Source organism: Aspergillus wentii (assembly GCF_001890725.1).
Source record: "Aspergillus wentii DTO 134E9 unplaced genomic scaffold ASPWEscaffold_8, whole genome shotgun sequence".
Classification (NCBI taxonomy): Eukaryota; Fungi; Ascomycota; class Eurotiomycetes; order Eurotiales; family Aspergillaceae; genus Aspergillus; species Aspergillus wentii.
The window spans coordinates 1493773-1516679 of NW_024467839.1; the positions used below are offsets into that span (position 1 = coordinate 1493773).

A 22907-nucleotide genomic window follows, 5' to 3' on the forward strand; every position below is an offset into this window, starting at 1 on the left:
GAATTCTGAGCAGCACGATGGTGTTGAAGATGTTTCTGGATAATTTGGGTTTACAGATTTCAGAAGCTGGTTTTTCCACTCTGTATATCTAAGTCGATAACACTACGAGGTACTGGTGCTGGTAGATTCACCTCATCTAATTCACTGCGCACTAGTATTTACATATTGCCTTCTGCTGCTAATCACTACTAAAATGATTGTATGGCCTCTTCACGACTGAATATGGATGATCAATCAATTCTCAATCGAAGTCGGGCTCGATCCAGCCACAACATATTGTTTCTCCGTCTTGAGGCTGGAGATGGTCTTGTTGCTCAGGTTCAACGTATCCTGTACGATCTGTCGCGGGTTAGAAGCGATCCATTGACCGAGGGCGACGTCTAGTCTATTAGCATGTATATCATATCCAGTGATATATTCAAGCTCACCAGTAAATTTATCCGCCTGCAACACCTCCAAAAACACCAGGTCCCCATCGCCCGTGTTCTCAATATAGTGACTATTCGACTGCGGAAAGTATCCCACATCACCCGCACGATAGTCAAACGTCGTCGCCGTACTCGGCGCCGAGAAGAGCGTCGCTCGTCCAGCACCCTTGATGAAGAACGTCCACTCATCACTCGTCGGGTGCCAGTGGATCTCACGCATGCCACCAGGCTTAACCGTAACAACAGCAGCAGAGAAGTTGTTTGCCACAGGGAAAGACACCGGGTCGATGATCTTGACGGATCCTCCTGCGACTTCATGGGCAGGCTGTTCGGAGAAGTGGTACGAGTAGCCTTTGATCTGGCCGGAAGAGGTGGTGACGTTTTGTTCCTGGATGTCTTTGGGGGCCGGAGTGCCGGGGAAGATGTATAATTCGTCTTCGGGAATGTCGTCAAAGGCTGCCACGGGGACGCCGAGGTCTTTGGCTAGGACTTCTTTCTGTTGACGATGAGCTTATGTCTGTATGATAGGGGATGGACATACCGGTTGGTGGGCAAAGACTTCAGAAGCAAGAAAGGTGTTGTCTTCTGAGAAAGAGCCATCGTCAAAGACGAGAAGAAACTCTACTCCAGTATCCAGTGCTTGGATGGAGTGCGGAATGCCCCTACGTCAATTAGTATATGGCATATAACAGTTGATGAAGACATACGGAGGGAAGAACCAAACATCGCCCTCGGAAACATCATCCACAAAGGTCTCTCCATTCTCATTGACAGCCTATAACCATACTGTCAGCCATCATCATGCACGATTAAATTGAAGAAGAATACCTGAATCCGACACGATCCATTCAACACCAACGACCATTCAGCCGCAACATGCCAGTGCAGTTCACGATAGCCTCCTGCCTCCAGGCGCATATCAACACCAGCCATCCGAGTGGCATCCGGCATCACGACGGTGTTTTCCTGTCGAGCCCATCCGGAGCCATCCTTTCCAAGTCTATAGATCATTGTTAATATTTCCTTTATCCTATACAGAACAGAGCATACCTGTTGTGACTCAACCCCATCGGCCACTGCGCATTGATCGTCTGTCCCTCGTCAGTTCCCGGAGGGGCCAATTTGTCACTGTTAATGCGATCATAATATTCATTTCCTATCTGCATCAGCATCCATCCATCCATCGGGGCAGGTAGACATACTCGGACCAGGATCAGTCCCACCCGTACTCCCCCGAATCAGTTGAGGGTTATCAGCAGTCTCGAAATCAAAATAAATTCCATCATCTGCATCATCCTTCTGGCCCGGGACGAGTGTATATTTAATTCCCTCGTCGGTGGATTTATCCGTGATGGTGTTGGACTCCGAGTAACCGATTAGGCTCTGAGGGCCTCGAAGGGGAGGATTTCCCTCATTGCTTCTGGATGCGGGAGCTCCATAGACAGAGGGAATTAGAAGAAGAGAAAGAGCTTGAAGAAGTTGAGGCTTCATGATGATCGAGTGCAGAATGCTGTCTGGTTGATGGATAGAAACGGGGGATGACGCATTGATATATATGCGAATTCCAGGCAGAACAGCAAGGCATGGATAAATAATTATTCAAATAAAGAAATAATTACTTTCCTTACAGTTTATTTTTATTTTCTTATTTGCATGCCGTTTGCGTATTTCTTTTCTCATCGGGTGAAGCCAGGCTGGCGAGGCAAACAAGGGCGGATGGACATCCGGTTGCATCTTCATCCCTTCATCTCCGCATGACATCTCCACCGGAAATATCATGAATATACCTCATTTCAGTAGGATTATAGTAGACTGTGGCAGCACGCCTAAATCAAGTATACAGTGCCGAATGCCGATTACCCTCGTACTGGTATCTATCTCCGATCTCACACGTGAGATGAGGGGAGCCCCACCACCAAGATATCCAGACAATGGATATAATTAGTATAATAAGTATACAGTGGCAGGGATAATGCATCGAATCAGTTTATGCTAAGCTTCGGCCAAGCAAACGGCCAAACCCGACGGGAGAAATCAAGACTTGCTGGACCCACTGCCATGGACGCATTCTCCGCACGATAAATTAAATATGTCAGAGATGATGCCCGGACAGGGATTATAAATTGCCTTACAGGGCTGGGTTGGTCGATTGGGTCGACTATAAGACTGACTAGTGCAAGGACCTTGTCAGCCGATGGGACTGAGCGTGGTGAGAGAATAATTATAGGCAATTATAGATAATTATAGAGAAGTGATAGATATGAAGATGCCTACCCACACCGACATTCGTCAGGATGCGAGGATTGAAGAATGGATAGGAACATATGCACCACAGCGTGATGATCACCATGTGACTGCAGCTCATCGCTGCAGCTCTATTTATACCGCCCGCTGTGCTGCACTCGGAGCATCAACCCCGCGTGCGGAGTCCGTTTCGTGTCAAATCGACGGGAATTGTGGCGAGCACGGTCTGAGTAATATGTCCGTTGGTGCTTACTTTTCTGGAACATCCTGGCAGTCAGAAATGCCTTCTAATGCTGCAATGCTATATACCGCCTGTTGTACACGTGCAAGGCTGTGCATGCACGATGGCCAGGCGCCCGGATTATAATACAGAAACAAATCATAGCTCATATCTCATATCAGTCACTCCCAGAGGCACTCGGCATACGGCTTTTGCGTCGTCCGGCATTGTCCGCCACAGTACCTGCCTCACTTCCTTCCCCACTTGGTCTATCGCGTCCATCGCCCAAAGGACGTCCAGGTGCTCGTACTCCTCAATAACCTTTGCATGTACCACCTGCACATGAGGCTCGCGCCCATTCTCCAATCGCCGGAGCAGCTGCCGTCCATCGACCAGCTCATCTGACCCGGCGATCCACAGGGCAAATGGCGGAACTTGCGGCCCATACCAGGCAGACTCTTCGTCTCGTGCGCTGACACTGCCCACCTCGTTTTCCAGACGGCGATCTTCCTCTGCCTCGCGAAGAGTCGTCTCTTGGGTGGCGAGGATGCATTTCTGGGTAGCAAAGCACCCGCGCCCCAGCCACCACCGCATCATCTCGCTGCTCACATACACCGGGGCAAACTGGAACATTCGGTCGCGGAGGCCCCGATCCCAGCGGGTGTCGCTCCAGCGAAACAGATATGAAAACACGTAGTACCCCAATGTGCCGTAGATGCGGGGATGCAGGGCCTTGTGCATGGTCATCATGAAAGGGATGAAGGCGTGGATACCAAACACTGCGCGGAACGCAGAGGATGGAATCTTGCTCATAAAGCGGAAGTAACTCCTCTCCACTAGTGGGCCGGCGTACGCGGCAGGGGCAAGTGCACAAAAGACCGAGATTCGTTCTCCAAGCTCCGGTCGCTGGTCTTTAGAGAGTGCCACCAAGGTTTCTGTGGTACCTTGCGAATGACACACCAGACCCAGCTTCTCGAAGCCGGTTTCATACAGCACGCGGGACACGAGAGCCGTCAGATCCAGCACGCCCAGGTGTCGGATATCCCACGACCACATGCGCGGGTCAGACGTCGACAGCGTGGTGTGCTCTGGGTGCAGCCCGCAGCGGTTGTTCCCCAGCCACACATCATACCCAGACTTGCAAAGATAGAAAGCAAAACTGTCATCGTCGTTGGTGCAGTAAGCGCCAGCGCTCTGCAACAGCCCATGAACAAGAAGAACCGGGTATCGACGATTGGAAGATGGAAACGACTTCCCTCTCCCTTGACCGGAAAACACATGCGGTCCGCGATGGCGTCTCTCTTCAACAGTCAAAGGCGTGTACTCCTGCGGGTTATAAACGTGCCACAAAGTAATCACAAACCCATCTTCCGTCTGCACCTTCACCGTCTCCACGTCCAGCCCGACTCGCCTTGCGTAGTAGCCAACGTCGCACACAATCGGGTCCTTCCCGCCTTCCAACGGGGGACACTCATCGGGGGCTTCTTCATCATCAACATGCTTCTTCCCTTGTCGACGCTTCCATTTCCCTGCTTCTTTTCTTCTCTCCGCTGCACGTGCTCGCTCCTCCGCATCGAATTTCCTCTCCGTATTCGCACGACCACCCAAAGCATTTACCAACCAAGTCCTCACACTCCCAATAATAGCTCCCAAAACAACCGCACCCAAAAACGCCAGCGACAACACAAACGAAACCGACCGAATCACCAAACACTGCAGACTGAAAAGCGGCGACGGCGGCCCGTACGACGGAAGGGGTGGGAACAGCGGGTGCGTCGTCGAAAACTCGGCCCATTTCTCTCTCTCTTTATCCCCAAGCAGTCCATCAGCCGGCGTTGACGCATGATCCTTTTCAACCTCACCGCATGTTTTGTCCAGGTTTTGTAATTCCACGTCGCGATGGGGGTCGAGTTGCGTCCCGCCTTTCGCGGTCACGATGAGATCGGGGGAGTCGGCGTTTTGGGGGCTGAAGGGATCCTTCTGTTTCGCGTCGTTACATAGCGAGAGTCGGTCGTCGGTGCGTGGGATGTCGAGTGGGAGGGACTGTTCGTGGCGGGTGGAGGTTATCAACATGGTGGATTAAGGGGATGCAAAAATGCCGAGGGAATCAACCCTGTCTCATGGTTCGCGAACGGTTTGAAGGAATGACTCAAGATGAGAATGAGCGTAGAAGTATCGCAAAAAGCAGCAAATAGTGTACAGCAAAGACCGCGACAGCGAGAGATGAAAAGAGTGACACAAGGTGTTGTCTTCGTCGCTGTTTCTTGTTTCTTTTCCCCGGCATTTTTCTATTTTCGGACACCAGGAGGTGTTTTCACGTGAAAATCATCAACTCCAACATGATTGGTGGAGCATTTCTGCCTGATATATAAGGCAACAAGGCACACAGTCACATCCATGGATCAAGACGAAAATGACCAAAAAGACCAGACAAGAAAGATAGAAACCAAAAGTAAGACCCAAAAGGAAGACTTTCTCGTTCGCATCCAGTCATAAATCCTATCCCGACGGCGACTGAAGATCAAAGATTCATTCATTCCCGCCTCCTCCAGCGAGACCTCGGGATGGTAGCTGCCAAGTGTGCAGAGTTTTCCATATGAAAGAGCTTCAAGCAGTCTGTTATTCATTTCTTCACGCACATCCTCTGGAGTCTGAGGGTCGGACATGTCGTTAGTATATGCGGGTAAGGGATGTATTTTGACAATAACCATTGAAAGGATTGAAGGGGCAATACTTAATTTATAATTGGATAAATTCAAACAAATATCAATATAAGTGATAAATAGAATTAGGAATCTGATGTCTTATATGCTGCGCCAACTACAAATGCTTTAATTCAATTTGATTCGTAGAATATTTCTGCCTTATATCCAAGCCACGAGGCTATAAGACATTCTCATTCCCAATCCGCCAGAAAGACTACGCTGCATTGAGGAGCGACACAGCCCTCTGATAATTTCAGCCCCCCCCTCTTGTGGTTGCTCGGGAATTATAAATAAGTAGGCAATTTCTTTTTTGCAACAGCGTGAATGTTGCTGCGCATGGCTTCAACTTGATTGCATAGTTCCTCTGAGGTCTGAGGTTTGGACAGGGTGTTCGTTATTATATATTTTGTCGATGACCATTGAATGGATGTTGGTATCAATATTAAGTGTATTAATTATTAATGTAGTAGGAGATATTGAACGGCACATCAATATAAATGAAAGACATTGTCGCAGCCTTGTAGAGCAGTGCTGCCTGATATATAAAACCAAGGTACACCATGCAAAGCTCAAGCAAAGAAATACCGATGCCAGTATAAGAAAAGCGAAAAACCAAATATCATAATCCACAAAAAAGGCTTTTTCGTTATATTCTTCAGTAGAGAGAGACACATAAGACTCCGCTGACGTCTCTGTATGGAACGGAGCCGTTCATCCAATTCAGCCTGCTGCTCGGGCGATAGCTCAGGAATTCCTGAGTTGATAAATGCTTCTGCTGAACAAGCTTCAATTTCGCGATTCATGGCTTCATATATGCGTATTTCCTCTGGGGTCTGCGGGTAGGACATGGTCCTGGTTTTGGGTATGTGGTATATTTTTCACAATGCTTGTTGAATTGTTTTTGGAGGAATTAATAGTAGTGATTATATCAATAATGATTATTGTATGATTTGATTGAAGAAAACCCAATATGAGTGGGAAATATAGAGCACGAAGTATCTCCCTGCCGTGGGTATTTTCAATGTGGCAGTGTTAGGCAACAAGGCTACGGCTATTATTAGATCGAATAAGCATATGTCATGATATCATTCAGCCATATAAATATAATCTGTCCAGCGAGTCTTATATAGGCCTATCCCCGCCCCAATTCAAATATTTCCAAACATGAAAAGAAAAACAAAAACATCCGCAACCAACTATGCCTTCTCAACGTGGTCAATACGTTCCTTCTCAGTACCATCCATCATATCCGCGTAGTTGGACGATGGCACAAAGCCCTTTGACTTCCAAGCCACAGGGACCTTGTGGTACAATTCGTCAACCTCCTCCAAACTAAGGCCCTTGGTCTCGTAGATGCAGGTGTACACGAACACAGCGGCGAGGAAGCAGAAACCGCCCCAGATGAAGAAGACCTTGGACTGGAGATTGGCATTGCCTGGTCCCGCGTTCACCATGTATGGTGTCGCATAGGCGATCGCCCAGTTGAGCAACCAGTTGGTAGCGGTGGTGATGGACAAACATTTGGCACGAGCCTTGAGAGGGTAAAGCTCGCCAGTCACAACCCAGGCAACTGGGCCCCACGAACTGGCGAAGAAGAAGATATAGATGCAGACGAAGGCGATGAGGACTTTGTTAGCGACGTCGGAGGAGGCGGCGGTGCCGACGATGGCGACGATGAGTTGGCTGACGCACATGCCGACGGCACCGAACATGAGGAGAGGACGACGACCCCACTTCTCGACCATGTAGAGACCGGGGAAGGTGGAGACCACGTTGACAATGTTTGTGATGAGGGTAATGATGAAACCGTTCTTGATGCCGGAGTGTTCGAAGAAGGTGGTGCCATAGTAGACTGGTTGGGTTAGTGAATGGTAAGAGGGATAGGGGTGAGAGTGACATACAGATAAAGTTGACACCAGCAAGCTGCTGAAGGGCTTGAACACCGCAACCGGTTGCCAGTCGGCGACCAATGGATCCGCGGAGGATCTCGAGGTAGGTTGCTTTGCCGACGCTCATCTCATAGTCGTGGTTGGCCTGGATCTCTGCGAGTTCCTCGACAATAGCCTGATCACCGACGTCGATGCGACGGAGACGTGCGAGGGATTTCGCAGCGGCTTCGTGCTTGTCTTGCTTGATCAAAAACCGGGGGGTTTCGGGAAGCACCAGCATGCCAGCGACGAGAATGATAGCCCACACGAACTGGACAGCGACAGGAATCCGGTAGGAGCCAGTGTCATCACGGTCCTTGGTTGCGTTGTTGACGATGGCAGCCACCAGCAAGCCAATGGTGATGGCCAGCTGATAGGCACCAACAATGGTACCACGAATCCACTTGGGAGAGGTTTCGGACTGGTAGAGGGGGACTGGTCATGTTAGTATAGGACATATATTTTCGAGATGATAGGAGCATACCTGTTGCAGAGAGCAAACCGACGCCGAATCCAGCAAAGAATCGGCCAGCAACAAACAGCGGGATCGAGGTAGCCACAGTTTGCAAGATAACACCAAAGCAAAAGACAGCCGAATCAATGATCATACCAATGCGACGTCCAAAGTAATCTGCGACGGGTGCAGCACCCAGAGCCCCGAAGAATGTACCAGCAGACAGCAGAGACACAATCATGGAAGACTGGGTAGAGGTCACATCAGGAAAGTTGTCTGCGGGGTTGATGTATCCGGTGGAGAAGAGCTTTCGCCAGTATTTCATGGCAAGGATTCCGTTGATGGTTCCGGTATCATAGCTGAAGCAATGGTGTTAGTATGTGTGATATCTTGATAAGGACCAGGCAACATACCCGAAGAGCACACCACCAAACGCAACGAACAGACCGATGATGATGGCTGGGGCCGCCGACCCAACGGCATCAGCTGGTTTCTTCAACGCGAAACCCATGGTGGAGGGTATTAGAGGGTATCAAGAACAGAAAAAGAAAGGGGGTGAAAATTTCTTGTGCGATAGTATGGGAATCCTTGGCACAGCCTGCAGAGGGTCGAAGTGAAAGACAAGGACAGACAATGAATGCCAGAAGAAACCGCACACAGACAAAAACTGAACTAGCAACCCGGGGGCATCGAGCAGCTTTTGTAGTTTTGCGGACGGGATGCCACGATGCGGAGAACACGGGGAAAAGGACGCCATGGGCTGCATGGTGGCCGACGAGGCAGCCGAAATGAGCATGGCGGCCGATGAAGTAGGCCGAAATGAGCATGAATCCACGATATTACCGTACGGGGTTAGGCCTGAACCCCGTCTTGAGGGGACGGGATCTCAGTCTGCCCAGAAGACTCGAGGGCGACTCCACGGACCGCCAGTCTGGAGATGGTAGCGTTTTGACGGCAAGGGGTGGAGTGCATCTCACGAGGGTTTCCGAGATCCAGCCAGTCAGAGACGAGGATGGGGAGGCAAAAAAGGCCGGAGGATGGCCGGATTGAGGTGTAACCACGGTCGATCACCGAAAGGTTCTGGAAAACGAGGACGGTGGTTTGATACGGCGGAGGAACAGGGTCTCGCTCAGGGACGAGACTCGTTTCGGTCGGGATCGTCCGTCTCAGGGTTCGCCAGTCTCTACAGGCCAAGGCTGCAGGAGGACTGGTTCCGGCGAGATGAAGGAATTATCAGTGATTAATTACAATCATATTGTCAGATGATGCTGATGAGAATAGTGGTGGCGGTGGTGAGGGAATGCTGTTGAATGAAGCCGAAGAGGGAAAAAGGTCGAGTCGAAAGCCGAAAACGGGGTGGCACAGGCAGAGAAGCCGGAATCGGCCAACCGAACGAAGCAAAACGTATTTTATGATTAGTACAATGTGGAAGTGCCTAGATTGCCAATACCTTGGGTTATTCCTGCTCTGATAATAGGTAATAAGTGTCAAGGAGCACAGGCTGTATTTGACCCATGGATTATGGAGACAATGTCCGGGATGGAGTAGTCCTGCTGGAAAGAGGGGCAAGCCGAGACGCATTGGCTTCTTGGATGTCATCATGAGTGGGAATGCGGGATATTCCATCTCGTTCTGTAGACTGTCGATTGGAGTGTCAGGACAAAGAAGTTGATCTCCAGCTTCTCCAGATTGTCGAATCCCCGTGGGGAATGGAGAGGAATGGAGATGTTGATGTTGACCGCAACCCCAATCGAGTAAGTCTGTCTCCCCTCATCAGCCCAACACAGACAGCCATGGGAGCCGACATGACAGCGAGGATTAATCTCTGTTAAACTTTCCACCAAACTAAATCCAATTTTTTTTCAGCAAATCAACTTGTTCCATCCCCACTTGAACGACTGGGTTCGGGAAAATATCGGGGATTCTTGCCGTCCAATCACAGCGTCGGGAGTCTTCTCCGGGTCGGCTACAGGATGCACAATGACTGCTTGGGCATTCTAGGATGATACTCTGACAAGATGAATTACAGTTCATCTTATCTGTATTTGCCTCTTCCTATTCTATCTATTCCGACCTCCACGTCTGGCCTGCTGGGTGGCGCCATAAACTCGGCAATCTCGACTCTTTCTGCCTGTCAGTGGCTTGCCTTTGGGCCGGCATAGCCTCCCCACCATCTATCTGCCTGAATTCACTTCTACTCTACTAAAGTCAGATATGTCAGTGCTTTCTGGCCAGCCCTGAGATGGCAGTTCTCATTGACATCACGACTCTCTCTACACAAACAACTCCCCCGTCTCAATATTCCCCTTCAAGTCCCGAATAACAATCTCCAGCAGCTTCTTCTCCTCGTCTGAGATCTCCCCAACCGGAACAGCACCAACAGCACCGCTCTCGCCAAGCTCAACCTTGACTGCAAAGTAATCCACCCCCATTTCATCTGCAATGTCCTTTCCTCCTGAAATACCAGGGAGATAGACATATGCTTCCTCAATAACAGGCGTTCCTGACTTGGCCGTCACAATGCCTTTGATGAATCGGAAACTGGCGTATGCCATGCATGTCGTGGCACTGCCTGCGCCCTGTTTGCTTTTGACGATTTCGTCGCCGCCAAATTGGACGCCTGGCGTGTGTTAGATATGATCATGCATGGAGAGTGTCATTGACTCACGATGGATAACTGTGGCGAGTTGTTCGCTGGTTAGATTGACCGGTGGCTGAGCCTGGCTGTATAGAGGGAGGATGGTGGCACCACTGTGGCCACCGATGACTGGCACTTTGATAGTGCCGTGGTCGTCGCCACCAAGAGCATCGGACGCAAAGGTTGACGCACGAACTACATCGAGTGTAGTCACCCCAAAGAGGCGTTTAGGGTCAAAAGCCCCAGCTTTGCGAAGGGCCTGGGCTGCGACAGGGACAGTCGAGTTGACTGGGTTTGTAACCACGCAGAAAGTGGCTTTGGGACAGGAATGAGCGGCCTGTGTGAATATATCCCGGATGATGCTGGCGTTGGTCTGAGAGATTAGTGACTGCTGTTTTAGAGCATGGAATCGCCTACCTTGAACAAGTCTAGGCATATCAGCATAAGTTGACTTGATAGTATAGATCGGCTTACCATCTCTCGTCATCCCCGGCTTCCTCGCAATCCCCGCGGTCACGACAACAATATCCGCACCATCTAGCGCCTTCTTCAATCCCTCGTCATCAGGAAGATATCCAAACACCTTTCCCTTGGTATCGATATGATTCAAATCAGTCGCGATACCAGGGACATGAACCAAATCGTACAGAGCGATGTCATCAAAAAGGCCACTCTAAAGAATGTTAGTGATGATCGGATATAGTGGTGGTGGAATTACGGATTTGCAGAGGAGACTGAGCGGAGTGCCGATTTGGCCTGCTGCGCCGATGAGAGAGAGTTTCATGCTGATATATATAAATGATACTGTAAATGATACTGTAAATTATACTGGAGATTGTTTTATTCTTTACTGGAAGAAAAGTTTATTTATGATGGATGTTGGGAGTTTGTTCAGGCTAAAGTAATAGAGGATAGATAGTATAGGCTGAACAATGACCCGACATCACATACTATAAAGCTCATTGATATATTCAACCACCACAATTAAATAATCTCGATATCATAAATAAATAAACAAAATGTCACCACTTATCCTCTTCTTCAATCCAGTCCGACATGCTACATCCACCTACGAACAACTCCAGAAAATAGCCCAAACAGAAGTCGTCACCAGCACATCCAGAGATGAATTCTACGCCGACCTCCAAGGAAAATACCACATTGTATCCATCATATACAGGACCTCAGCGAGCGGCGCAGTATGACACCCACAGAGACAATACAGCATCCTCTTTCTAACGGAAACAGGTAGCAGGCCCCTTTGACGCAGACTTTATAAACCACCTCCCGCCCACCTGCAAATTTATCTGCCATAACGGAGCCGGATACGACCAGATCGACGTCGACGCATGTACCGCACGGGGTATCACAGTCACATACGCCCCGGACCCAGTCACAGACGCGACGGCCGATTTGGCGATTTGGTTAATGCTAGGTGCGCTTCGCCAGCTGAATCCATCGCTTGGGTCGCTCCGTCAAGGAAACTTCAAGAAAGGTCTTTCCTTCGGCCATGATCCGCAGGGAAAGGTGTTGGGGATTTTGGGAATGGGGAGGATTGGAAGAGCGGTTGTGAAAAGGGCAGAGGGGTTTGGTGTTGTGGCGAGATATCATAACCGCAGGCCCTTGTCTGAGGACGACGCCGTGGGGGCTGAGTATGTCTCGTTTGAGAGGTTGCTGGCGGAGAGTGATATTATCAGTGTTCATGTGCCGCTGAATGAGCATACGAGAGGTCTTATTGGGAAGAAGGAGATAGCTCAGATGAAGGATGGTGTTGTGATTGTGAATACCGCCCGGGGAGCAGTTATTGATGAAGCCGCTATGGCGGAGGGGTTGGATTCGGGTAAGATTGCCGCAGTGGGCTTGGATGTGTATGAGAAGGAGCCGGTGGTGAACGAGAAGCTGCTGGAGAATAATCGTGCCCTGATGGTTCCTCATCTTGGGACTCATACGGTGGAGACATTGCGGAAGATGGAGGAATGGGCAATGGAGAACGCGAGAAGGGCTGTGTTGGGAGAGGATTTACTATCGCCTGTTCCGGAGCAGTTGTAGGAATCATCAAGGAAATCTATTACATGTCTATCATAGTATGTGTATATGCATTTTTATATACATCAGGCAATCTCATAGTGGCGCTGGTAGTCCTGGTCGATCTTGGTGAGATAGTATGTGCCCGGCAGGAGGTGGGAAATGTCGCCGTACAGAGTGTAATTGTTCTGCAGGTGGATCTTCTCTCGCAACCACATGGCCTGCATCCATTAGCATCAAGTCAATTATATAGAAGAAGATAACTCACCTTTTCATACTCAGTCGGCGATGCAACAATCCGCTTGTCCAGGCGCTCGTTAAAGTTCAACGCAGACTGCATCTGGGTGGTATCGCCCACCACCTGCAGCGAGAACAGCGTACTGGCAAGACCCGATCCATAGCTGAACATGCCGACATTCTTGCCCATCAGATCCTTCGAGTTGACATTGCTGAGAAGACTGGCCAGGCCAGAGTACAGACTGGCAGTGTACATGTTGCCGCACTGAGTCGGGCCCATCATCGCAGGAGCCACGCGCTGCTGGAAGGTCTTGGTGGTGTACGACATGAAGGCTTTTTCAACGGTGCGATCGGTGAGAGAGGCATCGTAGGCCATATCCTTCAGGGCAGGGTCGATGTTGGCGAACTGTGGTGCGTCTGGCTGGGCTTTGAAGTCGTTGTATGCGAGTCGTGCAAAGGACTTGGAGACCAGTTTGGCTGTGGGCGAGTGAAAGCACATGAAGTCGAAGCGATCCTCGATGGTCTTTTCCTTTTCTTCAGCATCCTCCAGAGTGGAAAATGCCTGCTCCCGCTCCTTGTACGCCTTGTAGCACGCATCGATAGCCCGGGTGTAGCACTCGAGAGAATAGTGTCCCTGCACAATGGGATACTCACTCTGCAGGTTCGGCTTGTAAAAGTCATACACATGCTTCATGAAGCTGCCCCGAACGGGCTGCAGAGCAAGAGGTGCATTAGGCCCGACCAGCATCGCGACAGCGCCAGCACCACCAGTTGGTCTCGCAGCTCCACGGCCGTAGATGGCGATGTCTCCTGCGACAACGATAGCATCGCGACCGTCCCACGAAGACGACTCGACCCAGTTGGCAGCGTTGAACAGTGCATTAGTTCCACCGTAGCAGGCGTTGATGGTGTCGATGCCTTCGATATTGGTGTTGTGCTCGGAGAAGAGCTGCATGAGCACACTCTTGACGGACTTGGACTTGTCGATGAGGGTTTCTGTGCCGACTTCGAGGCGACCGATGCTGTTGGGGTGGATGTTGTATTTCTTGAGAAGAGATGATACGGCAGTCAGAGTGATGGAGTAGATGTCTGTGTTGTTAGTCTGGTGTTCTGAAACAGGAAGACTTGAGCTCACCCTCTCTGTCGTCGCAGAAACCCATGCGCTTCTGTCCCAGGCCAATGACATATTTACCCGGTGCAGCACCATCATGGGCCTCAAGGTCGGATTGATCGACACACTATGCTGTTAGAATATTATTAAGTAGAAGTGGATATGACTCACTCTGTTGGGAACGTAAATCTCAATGGCTTTGATGCCGACGTTGGCGGGGGAGGCTCTGAGATAACTGCCAGCAGAGGCAGCGCTCAGAGTCGGGCTGGCGGCGGTGGCAATGGGCATGTTGATTAATTATGAATAATATTAGATAAAGAAGATATTGTGTTTTCTGTTTGATTGATTTTTGTGGTTTTGTCCTTTTGTTCTTTTGTTGCTTTGTTTTATTGTTTGTTGATGTCTGTCTGTCTGTGGCCTGTCTCCTTCTATTTATGCCTCGACAATCTATACATGAAAGTCAGACTCAGCCGATAATCCATTGACTTCAGATAGAATACGATATCTCCTCATTCCTGGAAGTGGATGAGGATGAAGAGTCCATCTGGTGTGGATCCGAACGTTGATCCTTCGCTCCCTCCGGCTTATGTCACAACATCTATACATCTACAACTACATCAATATCTATACATATATCTATATCATTATATATATCATATCTATCTCGAGTTTATCCTAATCGATAAGTCATTAATCAGTTATCAGTATCATCTATAAGTATCAAAATATCTTTACACAATGTCCGACACAACAACCCCCCTCAAGCCCACGATGCAGTCCAACTTGATCGATTTCTACGATAGCCTCATCTACTCGAATGGCCTCTACGAAAAGCCAGAGAGCCACCATATGCTTCAGGAATATCTCTCTCAAGCCAGTCACACCAGTCATGCATCGCACGACTCATTGTCGAGCGCCCACAGTGCCGACCACTCTGTGACTTCGACATCGGATGCTCATCTGCCCGAGTTTCATGATAATGTTGGGTCGATTGATGAGAAGCTGTCGATGGAGTGGAAGGAGGAGAATGAGACTGTAGGTTCTAATTGAGTGTTGATCTGTCATGCTGACTTGTATAGGTTGTCCGAGAACCATACGACTATGTTGCCGGTATTCCTGGCAAGGAGATTCGACGACAGCTTCTGAATGCCTTTAATGTGTGGTATCAGGTTGATGAGAAGGCCAGCAAGCTCATTGCCGATGCAGTCACCATGGCTCACAATGCATCTCTCTTGTATTCTATCCCATCCTCTTTCCATTGTTCATATTCTAACAGTGCAGAATCGACGACATCCAAGACAGCTCCAAACTCCGCCGCGGCATGCCCTGCGCCCACGAAGTCTACGGCACAGCCCAAACGATCAACTCAGCCAACTACGTCTACTTCCAAGCACAAGAGCTACTCTTTGGTCTGCGCAACTGGCCGCAGGCTGTGTCTGTCTTCAACGACGAAATGCTCAATCTCCACCGCGGCCAGGGCATGGAGCTATTCTGGCGAGACAATCTCCTCCCCCCATCTGAGGAGGACTATCTGCAGATGATTGCAAACAAGACAGGTGGCCTTTTCAGACTGATTAACCGGTTGCTACAGGCTGCTAGCAAACACACAGTCGAGGTTGGACAGTTGGTTGATGTGCTGGGATTGTATTTTCAGATTCTGGATGATTACAAGAATATCCGAGAGGAAAAGGTGTCTCTCTCCTCCATCCTCATTTATACTCATGCTAATGTGATGTGTAGATGGCCTCCCAAAAAGGCTTCTTCGAAGACCTCACCGAAGGCAAATTCTCCTTCCCCATCTGCCACGCCATCTGGGCCGAAAACCCCAACAAAGACGACCTGATCGATATGATGCGCATGAAGACGGAAGACATGGCCGTGAAGAAACAGGCGGTGCATATTCTGGAGAGATCGGGCAGTCTGGAGTACACGAAGCAAGTTCTGTATGGGCTGGATCGAAAGGCGCGAGAATTGCTGGCGGAGAGTAAACGGCCGAATGCGCAGGTGGAGGGGTTGTTGGATTTGATGCTGAACAGTCTGGAGCGATGTGGATAGATGATATGATGTATTGGTTGGTTATGCAGATTGCTATGGAGTTTGTTGGTTGTTATGTTATATATAGATTGAATATGCCGTTTTCTAATGCAATTATTGACAATATTCCATTATCAGTACTCTATGCGTTAATATTATATTGTACAGTGTATAGAATGTAATGATAAACCAGTATTTAATGGCTTTATCTATCTTCTCATTAATATCTCAGATAAATCTCGGAATGATACAAAATACTATCTATCCAACTCATAATAAGCGACCGATAGTATAATCAGTTATTCTACCTAATAATGTTTGTTTATTTCTTCTAGATAATAGATTGCATATAGTATTCGATTATAAATCAACTGAATCCCACATTTTGCTAGGATGGAGATAAGCCCCAGGCACACCAATAAACCCCCACCACGACACTCTGGATATGAATTCCTCACAAATAAACTACTGATTTGACAGCCTCAAGTCTTCCAGAAACATTCTAGACTCGTCTATTGCTAATCCAGCATGCAGAGTCCCTGTGGATGCAGATGGGGGCCATTTCGGATCCCAGCGATCCTTCAATCCTTCCAAGGAGAAGGACGTGGATGACCCCGGCTTATGCATTTTGTATACAACATGGTATAAGTAATTGCTTCAGCTGGATATTGAATACAATTAATTAATCTATCATTGCATTTCTTCATGTTCTGTTTATTTTGTTTAATGACTGCTCTCCACTCTTTGTTTTCCTTGGGTGTTTAGACTGCTTTTATAGATCAACAATGGACACTTCCAGTCCGTCTATCTTGCCTTTGCCTTCTGGATTCACTACTTCCAAAAAGGTCTTTATCGAATCTATCAAAAAGCACAAAAAGACTGTTCGCGCAGTCGCCAGTGCCGCTGTTCTCTACGCCTGTCTGTCGTGGACAGTATCCAGACCAGCTCGCGATCTCAACTCGCTGTCCTTAAAGTCGGATCTTCATCAATATGAGGCTTGGGGACTGTACTCTCATCCTCATGCTGATTCGCATGTTTCTGCTGTAAGTCTTCTTATACTATGTAAAGTGACGATGCTAACTGTATAGACGTGGAATGCAAGCAACACTCATCGAACCTCTCCTCCCCACCATCACGGAAGCCATGGATGGCTCAATGCCCTCCGTCATGCATGCAGCAACACCGACACGGCGCACAATCAGGTCCTCATTATGAAGCGAGATGCTCAAGTCTCTACACCTGCCCGAGTGTCATCTCCAAGAGCCACAGACGACGCTGTCCAGCAAGGATATCTCTTTCAATGTGGACATATTAACGATGTGATGAACCGGTCTGAGATCTGGCTGAATGATGCCATTGAAAAGAATATCATCCTGGGTGCGCCTCTCAAGAGTCCACCTTCCTTTACTGTATCCGGCACGACTATCGTGAAGCTGCTGGTGCAACTTGCTGCTGCGACTGTTCTGGCACTGGGGATGGTCTACGGACAGTGGATTCCCGGTAGCAATGCTTCACAACCGCCCAGTCTGTCTCTCTCCAAGCCAGTCAGAAAAGCTACACAGCCACTTCCCCATCCCATCACGACATCAAAAGACACTCCCAGCCCAGCCAAACCAGAATCTCAAAACAAAACCACCAGCAAACGCCCAACCGACGCAGAGATCCGTGAAATGCCCGAATCCCAAATCATCCAACTCGGTGCCCAAGGCACCATCCCCCTCTACTCCCTCGAAAAGGCCCTGCAAGACCCCGAACGCGCCGTCAAACTCCGCCGCTCCATCGTCGCCAACCACGAAGCAACCAAGCAGATCGACTTCCCCCTCGAGTCCTCCGCTCTCCCATACCAGCACTACGACTACCAAGCCGTGCTGGGCGCCTGCTGTGAGAACGTCATCGGCTACATGCCCCTCCCCCTCGGCGTCGCAGGGCCCATCAACGTCGATGGCAGAAACGTCTTCCTTCCCATGGCAACAACAGAGGGCGCTCTCGTCGCCAGCACAAACCGCGGCTGCATGGCCATCAACGCCGGCGGGGGCGTCTCCACCGTCCTCATGGACGACGGCATGACACGCGCTCCTCTCGTTCGATTCCGTTCTCTCGCGCAAGCCGGTGCAGCCAAGGCATGGCTGGACTCTGAAGCTGGCTTCGCGCTCGTCGAGTCCTCATTCAACTCCACCAGCCGCTTCGCCCGTCTCCAGAGCCTGAAGACGACCGTCGTCGGATCGGACCTGTACATCCGCTTCAAGTCTCGCACGGGGGACGCAATGGGCATGAACATGATCTCCAAGGGCGTCGAACGCGTCCTCGAAGTGATGGTGGAGAGCGGCTTCGACGATATGCAAATCATCTCGCTGTCTGGAAACTACTGCTCGGATAAGAAGCCCGCAGCCATCAACTGGATTGAAGGACGCGGGAAGACCGTCAGCGCGCAGGCGACAATCCCCGCTGATGTCGTCCGGACGATCCTCAAGACAGACGTTGAGAGCTTGGTCGAGCTCAACACTTCCAAGAATCTCATCGGAAGTGCCGTGGCTGGTGCTCTGGGCGGATTCAACGCTCACGCTGCTAATGTCGTCACGGCGATTTTCCTGGCTACCGGTCAGGACCCCGCACAGAATGTGCAAAGCAGTAACACCCTAACTGTTATGAAGAAGTAAGTCTCCAATCCCCCTCATCATATATAAAGATACCTAACAACCCCAGCGTCGATGGCAACCTCCAAATCTCAGTCTACATGCCCTCCATCGAAGTCGGCACAGTCGGCGGCGGCACCGTCCTCGGTCCCCAAAAGGCCATGCTAGGAATGATGGGCGTCCAGGGTGCCGATTACGAAAACCCCGGCGGCAACGCCCAGAAGCTTGCTCTGATGGTTGCATCAGGTGTGTTGGCCGGCGAGTTGAGTTTGTGTTCTGCTTTGGCGGCTGGGTCGTTGGTGAAGAGCCATTTGGCGCATAATAGGAAGAAGAATTAGGTGGTGTGCGTTGGCTTTTTGTGGGTGATAGATTTAATAGATTGAATGAGAGTTTTCATAGCTTGCTTTTTACTTTACTCGAGTAGTTGTTTTATTGTAGATATCCTCTACGTTTTTTGATATATACTGTAGACCTCACAGAGGTCTGGTTGGGCTAACTGTTACTATCAATATTCATAAACTATTGCAATACGAATCCTAGATTCTACTCACAACGCTATAATCTGACAACGTCTGTTAGTTCTTATTAGACCCTTTTAATAGATAATCATATCAGATACCACGTGGCTGCCTACTGTACGCAACCCGAAATAGGCAGGTGAGAACAAAAGTACCATATCGGAGACAAGGAAGCTAGTAAAAGTACCAGGAATTTGCGGATCTTTCTCGGTTGATTCAGGTGTCGTTCTAGTAAGCAGGTCTCTGTCCGGTTATAAGATGCCGTGGCGAATTCAAATAATGTAGTAGTGGGTATGTATTGTATCAATAGTATGTACATTTCATGCGACTCCTTTAATAAACGCCTTTGCTCCATTGTATCATCCGTATTATGCCGGGTCATTTGTGGTATCGCTACTCATCAACGGTGGTAAATCTTTCAAGGAGAGGGGATAGTTGAACAGGTCACTATTACTCGTCGGGGTGAGGCCAGTAGGAAAGTCAATACCCAAAGGCGAGCCAAATGAAAATGGAATGCTTTCCATGTGCTCCGACGCCAGAGAGCCACTCCACGAGGCCGGGATGTGAGACCCGGAGAAGAATCCCGAGCCGTCATCCGACGAAACAGGGTGGAAGGAAGAATCGGAATAGTCCATTTCGGGGACGGGCAAGGCGTTGACTCGCCATTGACTAAACACCGGCCCATCGTGTTGTGCTGGTGCCTGGCCGTCTTCGCACTTTTCAAACCATGCTCGGATTTTGAAAAATGCCGTCGTCAGTTTGGTCGCGGGCCACAGTGTGCCCCATCCGGCGAACATCTGGATAATGCAGTCTAGGCGTCTCGCGACGCTAGCCCGGTCGAGCTGCTGCTGGGCTTCTTCGCTGCCCATTTTCACCGCGGCAAAATGGAGCTTGACCAAGATGATGACGGTGTATATCATGCGAAGCAGATGCATCGCGGGGAATGCTCGGATCGCAGACATGTCCAGCGACGTGAACACGCGGAAGATATTGTCTACTGTCTCCAGGAATTCACTGAACACCGGGCCATGGTTTCTGATACCATGTAAGGCCTGTTCTTCAGAAACCGGGTCTATATCCGGGCTGATATTGGAATAAGGCGTACACATGGCGACTTCGCTTATGTACAGCCATGAGAAGTAATACGAGAATTCAAGTACACCTAAACGTGGCCATCTGACGTTAGCATAAGATTGACATGGGTCTGGTTGGATTCTTCATTACCGTTCCAAACGCCATCTTGCATGTTGGTTCGCCAGTCAGCCAGCTGACGTTTGAAGGCGCGATGGGTGACTTGAGTTTGAATAGCGCGGGTTGGCATGGGAGCAGAAGAATCTTCGAGAGAGAGTTGCAGGGCAAACTCTTCGGTAATATGTTGTAATCTGATATGTTGACAAAGAACCTTGTCAGACGGATATGCCGCGGTGGATGTTTCTAGTGCTTCCAAGCATTCATCCATGGTGCGGGTCCATCGCATGACATTCGGAGCGTGTAAAGACATGGAGGTACTGGAACCGTCAGTTCATGCTGATGAAAAGTGGAGAGGGAAACAAAAAGTGGCTGCCTACTTTGAGCAGAGATAGTAACATCCCAACCATACTCTCCGCGCATCGAAGGATTCTACCTGGTGAGGACTTTGAGGTCCGTTTCCTTTTAGCTTACGAGGAAACATCGGCCCTCCCCAGGATTTTGCGTTGAGACTTTCTCCCAGCCCCATAATCAACGCCATGTTGGCTGCCGTGTGACTGAGCTGGTAGATGTCCATCTGCTCTCCTGGTTGCAACGGCTCGATCGACCGATACCACGTCGCGGAGACAATCAGTGCTTGTAGCAGTCCAAGGTTATAGAGATCTGTTCGGAGCATGTAGTGGACGTATGTTTGTACGATCAATTTTCGCAAACGGCGTTGAACCTCCAGCTCGCAAAATCCAGACGAAGCAACATCAAGAATGGCGTAGAAGAGCACGGGGTTTGCGTTACGTGCTTCCGTAGCAGTGGTTCCAGGGGGATAAATCACGACGGGGAACGTCGGAGCCATATTTGTCATATAGCGGTTGAAGATGGTTTCCATTGTGAAGTGGTCCATATACAGTGTGAGGGTCTCTTCCAGCCCCAAGGGAATGCCGTTTGGGTTCCAGTCGTTGTCGTCGGAGCTCGAAGCCACTATTGCAGAGATCAATGTTAGCATTGGCAGGAGAAATGGAGTATGCATTCAATCCTCACCAGAAGGCAAGGCGGGCTTAATCATAGGATTCATCATCGGGTCCTGAGCGAAATCCAGCGATCGACTCCTGTCGCCATTACTGTCCGGCCCTTGACCCTGCGTTGCAGCGGCGGATATCATTTTATCAATTTTGGACTCCATCTCGACGATCCGACTGTTCATGTGGCGCTGGCTCTTCCACGACTGGCCAGCGGGGATACACGGTTTGGCGGATTTCTGGCATCTCAGACAGGGCATGCCTGGGTTTGGCTGATCGCATCGGACTTTCGACGCACGGCATGATTGACAGGCTCGAGTGTTTCCATCTATCGATCTAATACTCCCATCAATATTTTTCACATATTTCTGACGGGTTCTGCCTACATGCTCTGCATAGGTTGTTGTCGCTGTTGGAGCTGTTGCTGCTGTAGCTGTAGCTGCTGGTCCCCCATGTCCATCGCGTCGTAGTCGGCATTTTCATCGTCGCTGGTCATCACCATGGTCTGTCCATCGTAGTTCATATTCGCATCGCTTGAAAGTGGTGGTTCAGGAGGGGCAAGTTGGGCAAGGCGCGGGGCGAGTCAGGGAAATTGAGGAGGTGGGGGAGGCTACACAAAGAAATGCGAGGACGACTGCAGATTTAAACGACAACAGCCGGCCGACCAGCGATCCATCACCGGAATAACAGCCGGAAATAAAGAAGCAGAAGACAAAAAAAAGATCAAACGAGCAAATGAGACGATCTGCATAAGCGCATGTCTCACACAGGCTTGGGGGATCATAACCCGCGCCTCGTAAAGGTACGTTTGTCTGCTGCCAGGAAGCCCACAACGTCATGAGTCCAGAGCCGGCTCCATCATGCTTATGGCGATGCTCTCGATAGGCTCAGCGGGTTTTGGCCCCAATTCCCACCACTTTCGCCCATGCAGAACAAAGGATTTGCACAATGTTGCGAACGACGCCAGCGGCAAATCCCGTATTACTGAGGGAACTCTCTCCTATCGGTGTCTCACCACGGACGAGTTCCGGTAATCTTCTCACGGCCGTTGGGACCTTTTGGTGAGATGACTCGAATTGAGGCTCATGGGGGCGATATCAGCGCCTTCAGGCAGGCCACGGAGAACAGCTGCTGCTCTTCTCCGCAGCACGAGAGACTCGTAAACAGCCATGCTGCGAGCCAATCAGAGCGCCCCATTCAAACCCACTGCATCTCGATGCTGAGTCAGACGCAGTGGAGCCGCCAAGACCCCCTGGCGCCACGGATTGGGGCCTTTTTGGATTCCAAATCGCGACAGCCTCAGGCCAAAAGCCTCTCACGCAGCGCCGATTACCACGATATCTGCCCTATTGCCAGATACTGCCGTATACAGTGCTGGGTGACTGCCGACTGCAGCGCTGACTCTATCTGACTGTCAGGGCGTGTGTGTGGCTGTATCACACCGCATATGCCAAGATTCAACTCAATCTCCTGATCACCAGCTATCTCGTCAGGATGCCGAGACGAAGTCTGTTTACTGATCCCACAGACA

The 22907-nt window shown here is 49.9% G+C and overlaps 11 protein-coding genes across 11 annotated transcripts; 3 read left to right on the forward strand and 8 right to left on the reverse strand.

Moving 5' to 3' along the window:
- Positions 1-46: 46 nt before the first annotated feature.
- Positions 47-2290, reverse strand: ASPWEDRAFT_141622 (putative oxalate decarboxylase). The gene is made up of 7 exons (XM_040829422.1): positions 1631-2290; positions 1479-1584; positions 1257-1428; positions 1136-1203; positions 970-1090; positions 429-924; positions 47-380 (listed from the first exon to the last, which is right to left on the reverse strand). The coding sequence occupies exons 1-7, from the start codon at positions 1917-1919 to the stop codon at positions 235-237; spliced, it is 1398 nt and encodes a 465-aa protein (XP_040685074.1). The 5' UTR covers positions 1920-2290; the 3' UTR covers positions 47-234.
- A 788-nt stretch (positions 2291-3078) lies between these two features.
- ASPWEDRAFT_84159 (putative ab-hydrolase associated lipase) lies at positions 3079-4665 on the reverse strand (the record flags this gene model as incomplete). Its single annotated transcript, XM_040839570.1, has 1 exon — positions 3079-4665. A coding segment is annotated over one exon (1587 nt), but the record flags the coding sequence as incomplete, so codon positions are not given.
- A 465-nt stretch (positions 4666-5130) lies between these two features.
- Positions 5131-5709, reverse strand: ASPWEDRAFT_691062 (uncharacterized protein). The gene has a single exon (XM_040839016.1). The coding sequence runs from the start codon at positions 5601-5603 to the stop codon at positions 5295-5297; it is 309 nt and encodes a 102-aa protein (XP_040685076.1). The 5' UTR covers positions 5604-5709; the 3' UTR covers positions 5131-5294.
- Positions 5710-6793: 1084 nt separating this feature from the next.
- Positions 6794-8490, reverse strand: ASPWEDRAFT_176476 (sugar porter family MFS transporter; the record flags this gene model as incomplete). The annotated part of the gene is made up of 4 exons (XM_040831514.1): positions 6794-7449; positions 7499-7960; positions 8010-8338; positions 8393-8490. 4 exons carry the CDS (start codon positions 8488-8490, stop codon positions 6794-6796), a joined length of 1545 nt encoding a protein of 514 aa, XP_040685077.1.
- A 1571-nt stretch (positions 8491-10061) lies between these two features.
- On the reverse strand, positions 10062-11401 carry ASPWEDRAFT_141631 (malate dehydrogenase; the record flags this gene model as incomplete). The annotated part of the gene is made up of 5 exons (XM_040829423.1): positions 10062-10599; positions 10648-10990; positions 11035-11045; positions 11092-11290; positions 11336-11401. 5 exons carry the CDS (start codon positions 11399-11401, stop codon positions 10253-10255), a joined length of 966 nt encoding a protein of 321 aa, XP_040685078.1. The 3' UTR covers positions 10062-10252.
- A 231-nt stretch (positions 11402-11632) lies between these two features.
- On the forward strand, positions 11633-12851 carry ASPWEDRAFT_45340 (D-mandelate dehydrogenase-like dehydrogenase). The gene is made up of 2 exons (XM_040836513.1): positions 11633-11816; positions 11866-12851. The coding sequence occupies exons 1-2, from the start codon at positions 11637-11639 to the stop codon at positions 12664-12666; spliced, it is 981 nt and encodes a 326-aa protein (XP_040685079.1). The 5' UTR covers positions 11633-11636; the 3' UTR covers positions 12667-12851.
- Positions 12729-14278, reverse strand: ASPWEDRAFT_119347 (uncharacterized protein; the record flags this gene model as incomplete). Its single annotated transcript, XM_040828899.1, has 4 exons — positions 12729-12863; positions 12911-13968; positions 14015-14117; positions 14162-14278. The coding sequence occupies 4 exons, from the start codon at positions 14276-14278 to the stop codon at positions 12729-12731; spliced, it is 1413 nt and encodes a 470-aa protein (XP_040685080.1).
- Positions 14279-14839: 561 nt separating this feature from the next.
- On the forward strand, positions 14840-16045 carry ASPWEDRAFT_54575 (FPP/GGPP synthase family protein; the record flags this gene model as incomplete). The annotated part of the gene is made up of 4 exons (XM_040838074.1): positions 14840-15025; positions 15070-15224; positions 15272-15680; positions 15731-16045. 4 exons carry the CDS (start codon positions 14840-14842, stop codon positions 16043-16045), a joined length of 1065 nt encoding a protein of 354 aa, XP_040685081.1.
- A 1649-nt stretch (positions 16046-17694) lies between these two features.
- ASPWEDRAFT_119346 (uncharacterized protein) lies at positions 17695-18995 on the forward strand (the record flags this gene model as incomplete). Its single annotated transcript, XM_040828898.1, has 2 exons — positions 17695-18677; positions 18728-18995. 2 exons carry the CDS (start codon positions 17695-17697, stop codon positions 18993-18995), a joined length of 1251 nt encoding a protein of 416 aa, XP_040685082.1.
- Positions 18996-19543: 548 nt separating this feature from the next.
- On the reverse strand, positions 19544-21872 carry ASPWEDRAFT_54594 (Zn(II)2Cys6 transcription factor; the record flags this gene model as incomplete). Its single annotated transcript, XM_040838077.1, has 5 exons — positions 19544-20289; positions 20400-20683; positions 20744-21278; positions 21480-21712; positions 21802-21872. 5 exons carry the CDS (start codon positions 21870-21872, stop codon positions 19544-19546), a joined length of 1869 nt encoding a protein of 622 aa, XP_040685083.1.
- On the reverse strand, positions 21755-22329 carry ASPWEDRAFT_691335 (uncharacterized protein). Its single transcript, XM_040839018.1, has one exon. The coding sequence runs from the start codon at positions 22213-22215 to the stop codon at positions 21925-21927; it is 291 nt and encodes a 96-aa protein (XP_040685084.1). The 5' UTR covers positions 22216-22329; the 3' UTR covers positions 21755-21924.
- Positions 22330-22907: the final 578 nt, after the last annotated feature.

What these genes read in the sequence shown, in the direction of transcription:
- ASPWEDRAFT_45340 (XM_040836513.1), top strand. Translation starts at nt 11,637, where the DNA reads ATGTCACCACTTATCCTCTTCTTCAATCCAGTCCGACATGCTACATCC. An exon ending in GGACCTCAGCGAGCGGCGCA is followed by an intron (nt 11,817 to 11,865) that starts GTATGACACCCA and finishes TAACGGAAACAG; the next exon opens with GTAGCAGGCCCCTTTGACGC.
- ASPWEDRAFT_691335 (XM_040839018.1), bottom strand. Translation starts at nt 22,215, where the DNA reads ATGACGTTGTGGGCTTCCTGGCAGCAGACAAACGTACCTTTACGAGGC.
- ASPWEDRAFT_141622 (XM_040829422.1), bottom strand. Translation starts at nt 1,919, where the DNA reads ATGAAGCCTCAACTTCTTCAAGCTCTTTCTCTTCTTCTAATTCCCTCT. An exon ending in TGGGACTGATCCTGGTCCGA is followed by an intron (nt 1,585 to 1,630) that starts GTATGTCTACCT and finishes TGATGCAGATAG; the next exon opens with GAAATGAATATTATGATCGC. An exon ending in GATGTTTGGTTCTTCCCTCC is followed by an intron (nt 1,091 to 1,135) that starts GTATGTCTTCAT and finishes TAATTGACGTAG; the next exon opens with GGGCATTCCGCACTCCATCC.
- ASPWEDRAFT_691062 (XM_040839016.1), bottom strand. Translation starts at nt 5,603, where the DNA reads ATGGTTATTGTCAAAATACATCCCTTACCCGCATATACTAACGACATG.